General features: G+C 39.9%; 1 protein-coding gene across 1 annotated transcript in view; it reads right to left on the reverse strand.

Annotated features, from left to right (window-relative positions):
• The window catches only part of LOC126389644 (extracellular serine/threonine protein kinase FAM20C-like), a 42,875-nt gene extending 29,522 nt beyond the window's left edge, over nucleotides 1-13,353 (reverse strand). Inside the window, exons 1-8 of the mRNA XM_050043343.1 lie at nucleotides 13,318-13,353; nucleotides 12,479-12,998; nucleotides 10,013-10,188; nucleotides 7,303-7,381; nucleotides 4,858-4,950; nucleotides 4,538-4,653; nucleotides 4,152-4,332; nucleotides 2,468-2,577 (exon numbers count right to left, since the gene is read on the reverse strand). Of these exons, the coding sequence (XP_049899300.1) occupies nucleotides 2,468-2,577; nucleotides 4,152-4,332; nucleotides 4,538-4,653; nucleotides 4,858-4,950; nucleotides 7,303-7,381; nucleotides 10,013-10,188; nucleotides 12,479-12,993 (1,270 nt within the window). The 5' untranslated portion in view covers nucleotides 12,994-12,998; nucleotides 13,318-13,353. The remainder of the gene's footprint in view (nucleotides 1-2,467; nucleotides 2,578-4,151; nucleotides 4,333-4,537; nucleotides 4,654-4,857; nucleotides 4,951-7,302; nucleotides 7,382-10,012; nucleotides 10,189-12,478; nucleotides 12,999-13,317) is intronic.
• Between the last annotated feature and the right edge of the window lie 1,928 nt (nucleotides 13,354-15,281).

Here is a 15,281-nt window from a genome sequence, read left to right on the forward strand (position 1 = left end):
GACTTTTTCTAATTATTTGTTGTCTAGATAAGCAACATATATTATCATCCCTCACGTATCTGACAACACATCCTGAAATAATACCATCTATGCCTTTTTGTAAAACTCTGGGATTAATCAGAAATAATACTAGAAAAAATATCCTTACTTAGAGCTAAAAATGTACATGAAATTAGCATATCCTTTCCAATTATTTGCTGTCTATAAGCAATATATATTATTATCCTGCGACTATATAACTTTGTGTGAAACTTTGGGATTAATCAGGATAAATCGCCACAGACCAGAAACAAGATCTAGATCTAGGTCTAGATACGCAATATATAATCCCTCGGCTATGCTATAGCCTATATCTGACCAGGAGTCCTAAAAAAGTTTACAATCTTGGTGCATAACCAGTGTTGGGGAGTTTCTAGTTAGATGTAACAAGTCACATGTGATTAAATTACAAAATAACTAATTGTAATCAGATACAGTTATTGACAAAAAAGTGATTAAATTACAGATGCTAATTAAAATGTTGCTGATCACAAAGAGGTTACAATGAATATATTCTTTTAGGTAAAAAGTGTAGAGTTGCTTTGCATCTTTTTGCCTTATTTTCTGAACATTATTCAGCTTTAATGCCCAGTTTGAAACATATTTCGAAAAGTTATTAAAAAGTTATCACATTTGATGAGTAAAATTATTCTGATGGAGTAATTAAAATAGTAACATTACTTGTTGCATTTTTAACAGGGTAACTAGTTTGCAACCTATTACATTTCAAAAGTAACCTTCCCAACACTGTGTAACTGTCTTATTTACATACTTTTCCCCTAGGGCTGATTAAAATTTGACAAAACTGAGACTGAGATTCACCAAGAAATACAACAAAGGGCCCAACCTGCAGGTAAAATCTTGATGATAGCACACACAAGCGCATGTAGACGTTAGCTTACATTTATCAACAATTACTAATTATTTCGACTGAAGTACCTTAAGTACAATATCCTTCACGTGCTTTTAAAAATTACTGAAACAACTTTAATGGGTTCACGTTATCCACTATTAAATTACAGCACAAAGTCTACGAGCTAAGCAGTGTTTGCTAGTTATCGTTAGCTAGTTATGCTAACCTTGTTATAACAGCTAAAGTTAACTACGTCACTAGTAAACCAAATATGTTGACTTACACTTGCCGTAGTTCAATAACGGCACCTGCTCTTAACAGAGCTGAAGTTCAGGTACCAAGGGAATAAGAAAGCAGAACATGGCGTTTCTAAAGTTAATTAAGTACTTTAAAACAACTTATTTACTAGCTAACAACATGAGGACCAAACAAAGTTGTGTTACTTTCTTACCTGGCTGTGAGGAAGTTGTCTGCGCAACCACGGCGACGGCTCGTTGCCACGGTAACGCACAGTAACTTCAGTTGGGCTGTTGGAGCCGGTGAAGGTCAAATGTGTTTAAACAGCTTTTAACCTGTTCATATACAGTTTAATCCTAGAGCTTTTTTATCCAGTGTAGCTCGTCAAGACTAAAGAGAGAGGTAACTAGAAATCACAGCAAATCATTCCAGTAACTTTTATGTTCAATGTGAATTGTATGGTTTTTCATGTTAGTTGAAAACTCAAACAAAATTTGTCCTAATGCTGCTACTTTATTTTTCAGAGCACAGGGGTGGCTGTGATGTGACTTTGTATTATTATTAATATTATTATTCTTATTATGACCCTCCCTGACACTACAAATACTTTTTCTCTGAGCCTCCCTGAGTGACTGGCAGAAAATGCATGACCCTTCCTCCACCATAAATTAGTGATTATATTTTTAAAGCATACCTATTGGTGTTTAAAAGTTAAAAGCTGAAGACAAAATTCTGCAGTTGAAAACAACCTCAGTTTTTCACTCTTGTCATGCACGATGGCTAGTTGGTGCAAACAGTATATTTGGCGAGTGATTTAAGTGATTTTGATGAAATGCTACAATTTTAAGCTCAGAGTTGGTTATGTTGTTTTTTCTGACAGACGTATTTGTCACACATGATGTGCCCAAGGACTGATGGAATTTGAAAATCCAGCAATAGCTTCTGTTTTTACAGGTTCTGCTGATGATAAATGGTTTAATTTGGGCGATTTTTAAAGAATTAAATGCTCAGTATGTTTGTTTTTTTTAAAATCTGCACTAAAATAAATACAAAACTGCAACCATTTATAGTTGTATACCCCTCTCTTAAGCTAAAACAGACAAGACACGTCCCTTTTTGCACCTCAGTACCAAACAGCCCCTACTTGCACCTGATTGATTTCCTGCTATGACATTTCAAAAGTATCTGCTGTGATCAATCTATTACCAAGAAGCCAAACCTGTGCCAGACTTCTCTGCTGTGCATCCAGCTGACCAACAACAACCCCTTTAACTCTTCCATGACCTGTTTATAGTTTCAGTTTTCATGCTGACCTCTTAAAATACCATATACACCTACTCATCAAGAAGTCCAGAATGACCATGTCTATGAAGTCCACAAGTCTTGTGCCTTTATTGTACGGCGCAGTCTTTGTCACAGTTGAACAGTAGTCTGGCTCCGTCTCCCACCTGAAACAGACACACATCATTGGCATCATTAGCTTAAGCAATGGCACCTGTGCTTAATACGCCTGGCATCCTCTGTTAATGCTGATTTTTTTCCAAATTAACTCTAAACTCCTTGTATTCCCATTGCTTTATTGCGTAAAACATAAGTGTTTTCTGTTTAATTCTGCTGAAAACAGTGGACAGAAATCTTTCACTCATTCTATGAAGCTCAAGTTTTGTTAATGCTGAGCACAAATCAGTCCTACTCTTGTATTTTGTCATGAAGTAATCCAGCAATATTTTTTTTCCTGCAAAATCTGACTCACACATGCAGTATAAATGCTAGAGGTGAGACCAAGTCACTGTTTTGCAAATCACAAGTCTCAAGTCAAGAAAGGCAAGTCCTAAACTCTGAGTCTTGTGTCCTAAATAAATCATAATGTGCTCCAAACCAAACGTAATGCCTTTTTAACATTTATTAAATTTGAAACAATCATGAGTGCTTATAAAAGTTTGAACTTGTGTGTTTAAACTGTTGGAAATTGTTGCATCCCTGTCTGTAATTTTTTGACCCACACATTTTGCATATTGCAATGACTTATCTTTGTATCTTTTTTTTTCAACTGGCACTTAGTAACGTAACGTTAGCTCTTCATAGCTTTCCTGCAACTTGATTGGATGCTGTCAAATTGGTTTAAACAATATAAATCTTGGGAATTGGGTGTCAGCTTGCTGGGAATAGCATTAACCATAGTGGATTCAGGAAATGAAGAGAAAAGAATTTAGTCATGGCACACTTTTTCAGTCGCATATTTTTTAATCTCAGGGCTTGAGGGAAGGTGTCAAGTATTTTCAAGTCGAAAGTCAGGTCATTGGTTTTAAAGTCTATGTATATATATCGTATATAATAACCTGGAATTACAAATTATTGTGCTTCCATTACCTCGGACTGAACTGTTTATATCTACACAGGGAGTGGATCCACATCTATAGAGTTCACCAGGTTGCACCACCATGTTTCTACAGTATCCCAGAACAGACAAACTAAACACTGGCTCTATATAGGGCAATTCACGTTTTTGTGTCAAACACCGTATTTAGAAGCCCCTCTGGGACAAGCAGTATCGCATTTGAAACTGCTTTATTCAGTGTTTTTACTGGTTTAAATCACCTGATTTGTTTGTCTGGCAGAGGTACAGACCTCTGGATAATTTGGCTCCCGGTAACAACCTGCTGAATAACAAACATTGAAGGGAATTCTAACCGGGAGAAGTTTCAGCTGGATGAAATCTGCAATCCTCACCACCAGACGCCATTACATCTCCCTAAATCTTACATACTGTTCCTTTAATTAATGATGATTAATCAATAAAATTTAAATGGTATACAAATGTAGCCTTAATTTAAAAAATGATGCCACAATTAGAAAATTAATCAAAATTTGGTTGATCATAAGAATTTAGGAGCCTTCTTCATTATTTTGGTCTCACAGAAGGGCTTCATGTTTTGGGGGCACGCTGAGGAGATATGTCGAATCACCTTGTATCATCCAGCACACTCACTTCTCTGTGACTCAAGACCCTACACCCACTAACTTTGCCAGCTTGCTGCGGCTGTAAGAGCGTCTCCAGGGGGATCTCAAACTCCTGCGGACAGCCAGGGAGAGATCTGGCAGCATGACAGCCAGGGAGGCCTCCAGGTCTCTGGGGCGGCCACACACAGCGTGCTCTGTTGAACAGTAGTAGCTGCACTGGCCGTAGAAACACAGATTACCCACTAGGGGGAGCCAGAGGTGCACAGAGAGAGGAGAGGAGAAACGATAACATGACAAAGGAAAATTTGGGATAAAAGAGGTTGTGGGTGGTTGTGACCAGAGAGAATTAGAAGAAAGGAAAAACATTCAAAGAGAATCGTAATCAGTTGACATACAAGGGCATTTTAAACAGTGTAAATGAATAATGGAGGATTGTGTGAGCTGTACCAGGGGACGTAAAAAAGGTTCGGGCCAGCTTGCGGTCGGTAGTGACATCTTTGATCTCCTTGACAACATTAACCAGCCTCCCAACCACTGGTGGGACTCGCCTGTAACCCAAAATCCTGCAGGGAGCGTGGAGGAGAATGTGAGATGAGGACAAAAACAAGTGGGGCGGACAGAGAGACAGGCAGAAAGAGAAAACCAGAGAGGGAGAAGAGAAGAGGAGAAAATACAACTCTTTGTTTTATAACATGTTAATTATATGGCCATTTTATCCACCATTTCACTCATTGTGCAAAGTTGGGAGGGGGAAACAGATGTGGTACCTGTCCAGGTGAAAAGCAGCGATTTCTGCATTGTGTCTCTCAAAGTCTGAGAAGTAATACAGGTTGTAATTGGTTTCTTCATCTCTCTCCTGCCTGCCAGGGAGAGGCAAAGTCAAACAGCAGTACATGATATATTCATTAACTACATATTGACATTAATTAAATGGATAGTTCGGATTTTTTCGATGTGGGGCCATATGAGGTACTTACATATAGTCAGTGTATTACATACAGTAGATGGCGGTCAAGCAGATGGGAGTACCATCACATAAGCTCAGAAATACACTGCTGTGGATGGGGGGTAGCAGCAAATCATATTTTAGCCACTTAATAAAAGGCCTACCTGTAAAATTCAATATAAGTGGACGCTACATTTAGAATATTTTCACCGCTTTACCTTGCCATTACAGCCCTATCCTTTGCACTACATTTTCTCAGCCTTACAACTTCCATACACATAAGCACAGCTGTGCCATACAGCTGTTTGGGTCAGACTTTTGGTGGTTCATGGAGGAGACAACAGATACGGGGAAATAACAAATATAGTCATTATGACAGCAATGACAAAATGCTCGTCACTGTGGAGACAAAAGGAAACCTTTGTGAACCAGACTATAGAGAAGAAGAACTTTTGCATGGGATGAAGAAAGAGGGTAAATAGACGTGGACACTAGAGGCCCAGAAAGAGTTCAAGCTAACTGTGTAGGGCTGCCCCTTAATAGCCAACCAAACGTTAGCCAACCACAAAGGTCATTAGTCAGCAAGATTTCATTGGTCGCTGAAACTCTATTAGGAGCTGCACCTTGTCAAATTAAATCAAAACCTATATGACTAGACTACGTGGGAATGCTATTTGAAAGGGCAGACACAGGAAGTGTCCACGCTCAGCAGTCAGACAGGAGTCAGGTTAATTTCCAGGGCTGGTACCTGCGGTTATTCCACAGGCTAGTTAATAACATGTCGGGCAGGAAATCCAAAGTGTGGGATCATTTTGAGAAGGTGAAGGACGAACCCAAGGTGATATGTAAACTCATCTTCATTGGTCGACTACAAACATGACGTATCATCTGAAACATGGAAGTAGCTACATGCCCATTAGCCCACAGCGTCATTAACAGGCGGCTCGCTCAGTGTGTGACGTGCACTTGTAGATAAAATATAGGCCTATATTAATGAAGGTTCATTAGTACGGTTTTGTATTTCTCTGTAATGTAGCACAGTGTTAACAATGTTACTGATACTATTCTTTCTCACACCTTCAACTCAAACCATTGTGTTGACCCGCCCAAATTATATCATTTAATAATTACATTAAAATCGTAAACATGCTAGTCGACCAATGACTCTAAATGGCGACTATTGGTTGGCTAGAAAAATTCTTAGTTGGGGGCAGCCCTACTATGAACGTATGCCTGTGGACCCAGAAGGCTGCCGATATGAGTGGGGCTTGGTTACAACACAACCTCAGCATCTTTCTCATCAGAAGTTGCCAGTGCTTCAAACTTTACCGGTTGTTTGGTAAGTCGTTTCATTTATTTGTACGTGTTTGATGTAATTTTACTTGGTGGTTTAGTACAGCAGTGGTCTTTAGAAAGTATCTCTCTCGCTTATTTGGCAATGGTTTTACACAGTCCTTTTGAGAGACATGAGTTGTCTCAATCTTGCAGAATGCTGATATCCATATTCAGTGTAGCTAGCCACAGCTGTTTTCATTACTTTCTTTGAACAGCTCGGAGAAACACAAGAACTCACAATCTTTAAAATCTCAAGAAAACTGTAGTTTAGTTCCAGTTTTATCATATGTACATAGCACTTTCTGACTGGAACGGCTGGCCTGCTTATCAGTGGTTCAAATATGTTTTGCTTCTAACCCCCATCCACAGCAATGTATTGCTTAGCTCCAGTGGTAGTACTCCTACCTGCTTCTCCAAACTGGGACCCTGCCAACTAACATCTATAGTTGGGCAGCAGTAGCTCAGTCCATAGGGACTTGAGTTGGGAACCAGAGGGTCGGCGGCTCAAATACCCATCCACACCAAATATGGAAAGTGGACTAGTAGCTGGAGAGGTGTCAGTTCGCCTCCTGGGCACTGTGGTGGTGCCCTTGAGAAAGGCACTGAATTCCCACAGGCCCGTGGACAGGCAGTTGAATTTCCCCTTATGGATTAATAAAGTATATCTTCTTCAAAAACAATGACTTTGGATATAGTCCCACTTCAAAGAAAATCCGAACTATCCCTTTAAAGCTTCTTTTGTTTGCTCACTTGCTTGAACGAGCACATACAAGCTGTAGAAGTTTCTGTTTGCCCTACAACGTACCATTTTTACCAGATGTATTTGATCCATTTCAAGACAACTGAAGGTTGTAAAGGATGTAATCCTTCTTGGACTTCATACATTCTCTGTAACATGCACAATGTGTTGGATTTGCCACCTGTGACTCACTTCATGGGTTTAAACATGGCTTGTCCATAGTTAGGAAATGACATCACCAGCTTCAGTTGCGTCCCCCCAGACTTCTGCACTGAAAAACAGCACAGAGAAGGTTTCCATAGCAACAAAGCACACAGCGAACACACACACACATACAACACACACCATGCTGTGACAGAACACATTGTCCATTAACGGAGGCACAAACACACACACACATAAGACACACAAAATGTAACAGAAAATACGTGCGTCATCGCCATGATATAACATGGTTCAAACAGTTTGTGGACACACACAGCGCCGTGTCATCTCTCTGACACACATAGACACACATGGCTTTTAAGTGGGATAATTTATAACTTGTATTCATTCTCATGAATACCACCCAGCCTTGACTATATAATGTGATACAGTATATTATCAGAAGCATTAGGTACAATGAGTCAGACTGATTTATCTTTAATGTTTCTACATGTCTGATTCATTTATATATATTTTTAACACATACATTCAATATACATCTTTTTTTTTAAGTGTTTTTTCTATTCTGGTCTTCTGTCTTTATCTTTATATCCCAGGAGTGAATAAGTTAGTTAGATAAAGCCACAATCTCTTAACAAGCAGAACTTTTTGTGCACACGGTCACTATCCTAAACTTTCTGAAAGGTTACTCTGGGGTTCACTGTCAAATAGTTAGAATTAATATGAGTGATGCTGAACCAAACTGACACTGCCACATGTGTAGTAAAAGAAACTACTGGAACTTATTAATTCCACTGTTTTGTATGTATAATTGGAATCTCGAAATTATTTACACTGACAAAATACAAGACCTTGTGCTTATAAATTATGTATCGTTTGTCAGGGTTGAGTGAAGATTCAACCACATGCCACATCCCAAATAAGGTAACGAAAAGTCCTTCAGGTATTTATGCTGCTACTGCTGCTTGTTGAAGCAAGGCTATGTCTCTTTTGAAAGACTAAATAACACATTCCCCCTCCCCTACAAATCAAAAGTTGAATTCACAAACAGGAAAAACACATCCTCGCTCAGTTGAATTGATTCAGAGTTTTTCTATTATTATAATTATTCTATTAAAATAAATAATACCAAAATTATTTCTTTTGAAAAGACAGACATTGCTGTTAGACTGAAATCACTCAGTCAGTTCTCTATCTTTAGTGGTGGTCTTATACTGTTTTAACATTAAAGGGACAGTTGACTGAAAAATCCTTACCTGTAGTGTTTATTAATCTAGATTATTTTTTGTGAGTTGGCAAGTGTTTAGGACATTGGCCGTAGAGATGGTCAGTGACTTCTGGTGCCAGACACCCACAAAAAAAAGCTGTCTTTTCAAGTCGACATGAGTTGGCCAGTCACAGTTATTGTGGTTCAGCATAAGATGCAAACATTAATAGTGTTTTCTTGGCTGACCTGTAAAATTAGCTTGCAAGAAAAATCTTTTTTTTTTAAATTTTATAATTTTTTTCATTTTTCTTTCTTTTTTTTCAATTTATTTAATTTTTTTTACTTAACTTTACTAAACTTAACTTAACCTAACTTAATTTAACTTAACTTCACTTCACTTAACGTAACTTAACTTTATTTTATTTTATTTTTTGGTGCATTGAGCACCTAAAACCAAGTGCTATCGAGCGTCATTATATTCAAGAAAGGGCAGACATCTCTGCAGCTGATATCTCCAGCACTTGATAACTCACATCAAAACAAACAAGATTGATAAATAGCACTACAGGCAACAGGACAAACATGTATTTTCGTTTTTGGATGAACTGTCTCTTTAATTTTAATCCAGTCATTTTCACTTGAGGCCACAGAAGCTGTTTTTTTCCAGAATAAAGTTACGTAGTTTCATCAGGAGAAGTCAGATTTTCTAACCAAAACCCAATTTCTAACCACTAAACCTTGAAATATCACTTTTCACTTTGAAGGCCAGGCAGAGTGTCCTACCAAACCAAAATGTCCTCACAACAACAGCAGACTGTCAGAGGTCAGTCCTCACAAGTTTAACTAAACCAGACCACATACAGAAACGCACTGAAAGGCACCAAACTCAAAGTGAAAAAGTTAGAGTGGAGAAACATGCATGATTGATTGACACCGAAATGTTTGCTATACGGCCAGTGGCTCATATATTCCCAATCCATCGTCTGCTGAGCCTCCAAGGCCCTTCAAAGCTTCACTGTAGCTTTCATTTCAGGGGAACTTCAAAGTGGACCTACATTTGAAAGTCCAACCCTAAACCTCAGCTGTCACACAATAACAACAACCCTCCCTTTCATCTTCACTCTCCCACCCTGAAGCCCATGCACCCACCTTTACCACGACAGGCTTGGTCAAGGGGGTAAAATTAGCTGAGGTAATGATGATAGATCTACTGCTTTTTAAGAGACCACGTTGTTCTTGTACTGCTGCAGTCCTACAGAAGTCTTTTCATTCACTTATCTATTCAAGAGGTTAATTAAGTTTGAGAGAACTGCCTTGGATCCTCCTGTCCTCTACTTGAAAAACATCTCGCCTTTGCATGTCTTACACCTCCTCTATCGTTCAAGATTAATGTGTTCTTGGTTTCAGGCTCTGTGCAGTCTACTGAACATACTGTGGCGGAGTAAAACTGTTGAACAAATTCAAAAAGGAAACAATGCACAGACATATATCACGCAGCTGAAAACACAGCTCCGAAATTCTGTGTCACACCTGCGCTGACGATGGGGTGCGTGGTGAGCTGCTGGGTCAGCTGCTCCATGTTGGGGTCACGATGGGGATACAGCTGCCAGCGGGAGATGCCCAGGTGGAAGCGCAGCCAAGGAGGGTGGCTGGTACTGCTGCTGTTCCACTGAGCATCCTCGTAACCTTCCTGGCTAGCACTCACCCTGTAAAAGAAGAAAGGAGTAGAGAGTGATGGGGTGGGAGGTTGAGGAGGGAAAAGAGACAAAGGAGGTTGTGTTAGCTTGATGTTATCCTCTCAGAGACAGAAACTTAAATGGTTTTGCTAGACAAATAACTGATGATTTGTCCAGCAGCATTACTAAGACAATTACATAAAAACAGAAACGTTGTCAATTAATATATTCATTGATAAACAAAAAATAATCAGCAACAATTTTGATCGCTAAGTCCCATGCCCAGACGCAGACTGGCCAATCATAATGTAGCATCGGGCTGGCTCAGACCAGGGTCCGACAACAGCGCAGCTGTGCTAATGCAATCGTTTCGGATTTCTTTCATTTTCAGGCTGGTTTTTTGGATTTGGAGCTAAATGTTGTGCCTGGGGCACGTCGTGTAATTCTTCCCCATTCCAAAACCAAAATCAAACCCTGAAATGTGTAGGGTTAGCTAGCTAGTAGTCTCTATATACAGACTCTACATTCAGTGAATGTAGAGTCTGTAGGCAAACCCAGGAGATCTTGCCTCTGGAAGAAGAGCGGAAGAGCCCTGGTTTCCGGTTGTAGGCTGTTTGTAGTCCGCGTGATTTTGACCAATCACGTTTGAGCCGACTGCAGTCGTTGCCAGATTAAATGGTCCGTGCGGTGAACTAATGAGGCGGAACATAATTGGCGTCACTGCAAACTCTGAATCCATCGCAATGGTTCAGCATATTTACTTATATATAAACGGAAGTCAGAAACTGAAGTTCGCCTCCTCCGCCCAAATCAAACCGGAATGCCAAAAAATCGGGGGTCTGCCCCCAGAGGCTGTATCGCCATCTGCCGGAAGTCAGACGCTGAATACAGCTGATCAATCAATCAATCAATTTTATTTATAAAGCCCAATATCACAAATCACAATTTGCCTCACAGGGCTNGTAGCTTACAACAACATTATTGAAAGTAATAATATTACAGTTCTGGCTACTGTGGTACAATACCCAGCTGATGGGTTCCGAGAATGGAGTCACGTCGTGTAATTCTTCCCCGTTCCAAAACCAAAATCAAACCCTGTAAAGTGTAGGGTTAGCTAGCTAGCTACTGAAGATATAGCCTGCTGAATGTATACACAAGCCTTTTGGTTTTACACAGGACACAAACCCCATTCTCCTGTGTGAAAGTCCTGTGGACTTCCTCTCTCTTTATACTAACATTATGTCAGCTGACTTCCTCTGTCGCCACATAACAATAAATAAGGCATTGTGATAACTTTTCACTATTTTCTGACATTTTACAGATGAAACAATAATCAATTAATTAAAGAATTAATCGATAATGGAAGCAACTGTTAGTTGCTGCTATACTATAAACAGTGGATGGCTGTAGAGACCATGGCTCTTGCTAAGAAGGGGAAAGCCACCTGAAAGATGCCACAAAAAATACCAAGGAGGCCACTTTGTGTCTACAAAGGCTGTGTGGCCGATTGGTCCAATTGTGTTGAGACTTTTGAGGACATAACATTTACGGACAACATACAGGAGATCTGTACATTCCTGCAGAGACACCACAGAAACCTATAGCGGCAGCAGCATTGTGACAAGTATGAACCAGCCCTGACAACAGGAGATCATGTCTATTCCCTGCAGTTGACCCATCTGCTGAAAATCTTCCATGCACTGATCATGTATTTGCATTTCATAAGGATATGCAAAGAAACCAAGTGTAATAATACCAGGAATTACCCAGCCTGGTCATCAGAAAAAAATGGCACTGTCCTATTCTGCAAACCATGAATATGCTAAATTTGTACATTTCATACGTATCATATCAGTGTTTCTAAAGTGGCGTAGCATATGAGCTGACTTTGTAATCAGGAAGTGAAGGGCATGGTGGATGGCATGGTATCTAGGGGAGACGCCTGCCAAGCTGCAGACCATTGTTCAAGACCAACAAACAACAAAACTGGTTGTGTTGTAGCGACCCGGTGGCTTTCTAACCACCAAACATTGGTGTTATTTTGCATCCTATCGCTGATTTTACTGATTGAAACATAAACTTTCAACACACATAATGACTTCCAAATGTAATGTACCTGTGGTTTGCAGACACGTACAATGCCAGCATTTATTCTGGTGATTGGGTTGCATCATAACACAGAGCTGTCTATACAGTGTTCAGGGATAAGGCTGTATTGAATTGGCTGAAAGATGCTGAAAGAAGTAAAATAAAGCAAATACAACAAGTATGTTTCGTTAAGGGAAGTGGTTATGGGGAGGTAGTAAGGAGAGTAACTCACCACATCTGGGAGCTCTTCTCACTAGCCTTGATATTTGGTTTCACTTTCAACAGCCAGTCATCCTCAGGGGTAGGAGGGCTGGGCATATTGTAAAGGGGATGGTCAAACAGCGCCTCCAGTTTTGATAGCCCAGACTCCACAGGTTCAACTTGATTGATGCCGTAGCGACCCACATTGACTGGCGTGTCCATTGAAGTGTATGTATGTTCCGTCACTGATAGGCCCACGTCAGAAAGTGTTTGCACATGACCTTTGGCATCCTTACTGGCACCTTTATCGGAATAATCTTTTTGTCTGGTATCTGTCGGGGGCTCAGCTGGATGACGAATCCCCATGGAGGTGTAGTCAGTGTGTGCCAGGTCTCTCAGGATGTGTGTCCTGGGTAGCAGTGGGGGGTCACAGGGCTGGTAGTAGATGGGAAGAGAGACAAATGCCAGGAGGAGGTGGAGGAAAATGGTGATGAAGGCCAAGGACAGACAGATTGTCCTGGAGCGACAGCGCATACGCCACATCATTCCTCCTGAGAGGAGGGTCAGGAGAGTTGAACACATGAATGGAAGAAGAGAGAAAGAAAATGTGGTGTGAAAGATCTTGAAAAACATGTTGGGGGAACATGAGAAAAGCCATATGATGTAGAGCGCTAAAAATAAATTAAAGACACAGCATCAAGCAAGCCATAGCAGAACATGTCATTGACAAAGGCAATAAAGAAGCTTTTTACATTGCAATCAAAAAAACTGAATGCCAGTCTACTCCTACCTGCTCCCATTCTCACATGACCTCACTGAAGTCACTGCGCAAATCCTCTTACATGTTGAGAGAAACAAAAGGCAACTTACCAAAGCTTCCTTCCTTCTGCAATGCTTTCTGACACCCTGCTGCTGTTGTTATTTCCCAGTGGAATGAGATGGTACTCTATTCAGTATCCAGTCAGCCTTTACACAGTTGTTTGTACTTTTCTCCATTTCTGCTACCAGCCTCAGGTTGGGAGGGGTGCCAGGTTAAAGTGATCTAGACACGGATCAATGTGTTTACTCTCTCTTTTAAAGGTCATGTGTGTAGGATTTAGGGGGATATAGTGGCAAGTATATTTTCTTTAGTGTATAATCACCTCAAAATAAGAGTCACTGAAATCAGAGATACGCTGATTTGTAACATGAAATAGCTTTAATCAGGGTTTTTAACCGGTTTTAATCACTTGGTCCATTTGTTTTGGAGAGTAAGAGACCTCCACAGGTAAAAACCTCCTGAGGAATGAACACTGAAGGAATTCTAACTGGGAGAAGTTTCAGCTGGTTGCAAGTCTGCAATCCTTCTGCTCTTTTATTTGTCTTGTGTGTCCTTCTGTCAGCGCATTAGACCTTTCAAAATCCTACTTTTTAACTTGCACAGTGTGTCTGATGATCTAAAAATTTAACCCTATTCTCCTGATTCCCTTGAAAGTCACTTCAAAAGACAGCTTGATTTAAAATAGAAATAGGTTTTCACATAAAGGAATTTGCTTTAGTGTTTTGGTGCATGGGTGACAAAAATAGAAAATAGCTAACATTAGAGTAGAATATCAAAAAATACTATTTAAAATATGTCCAATGTAAGTGTTTAAAATTAAAGAGCTGGGCAGGAATGTGCAAAGGTTCAAAGAATAAAAAGAATATGCAATGTACAGAGATGATTGTTCAAAAAAAGGTGCATTAATATAACACATATAGACAGATGTGAAGATCTTGATGTTAATGTATTGTGCAGCGTCTATGGGAGATGTTAAGAGCACTCATAAGACTTTGATGCTAATCAGTCGGTATTGGAATGGCAATCTGACAGCGTAGACTGCATTAACACATCCAGTCAGGACTTCAGTACACACACATTGACAAACTTGAACATTGCAGCAAGATCTGTACTCTGCATTGATGGTCTGACATTTGAAATGCTGTGAAATGATGTCTTTGATGTGGAGCGTCGGTTACAATATAAAAGAGCATTTAACAATCTCTGAATTAAGTTCTACATCTGCTTCAATGAGCAGGAAATCCCTTTTGTACTCCTGCTTTGAGCTGAAACCTTAAATTTCTGTTGCACTTCTGACAACAATGTAGAGATGGAGACATATTCTTACTCACGCACTAACTCACACTGTTAAAGGAGCTATATGTAAGAAATCTAAAGCAAATAGTCATAAAATCATCCTAATATGTCACAGAGACTAAGGAATAATGTTAATATAAACATATGATGTTATATATATATACACAATGATGTTATATAAACATACTGATCTCACCGACAACAATAGCCGGCCAGAATATTTGCATTTTTAAAAAAAAAATTACGGTCCGCAAATCATGTTCATGTTATGAATTTGTGTTTTGGCCTGTTGCGCCACCCACCGCTGTCTACCAGTCACACAGTCAGTAGAGTCTCAGCATCCGGGTTGCCAGTAGTTACGACTGAGCTACAATGGCTGACGGTGCGACTAAACCCAAATGACCTCGTTATGATTCCCAAAAACGCCAAGACAAAACTCGAGGCAAAGCGAGGGTCTATATAGGAGATGCTTTTGAACGGTAGAGACGGTTGAAAGCGGAGAAGAATCTGAAATCGAATGTCGAAGTGGCTACTCTTCTCCTCGACAGGTAAGCTTTAGCCAAAGTTGGCTAACTAGCATCATAGCTAGACGGGGATGGACATTTCGAATACTTTCAACTGTTATTCATTTTCGATCATACATTGTAGCCCATGTGCAGGTGGGTCATCGACCCGACTGATTTTTTTGAAAAACAAACGTTAGCAGCACGGCAAGCAG

This window comes from Epinephelus moara, chromosome 5 (genome assembly GCF_006386435.1).
Source record: "Epinephelus moara isolate mb chromosome 5, YSFRI_EMoa_1.0, whole genome shotgun sequence".
NCBI lineage: Eukaryota > Metazoa > Chordata > Actinopteri > Perciformes > Serranidae > Epinephelus > Epinephelus moara.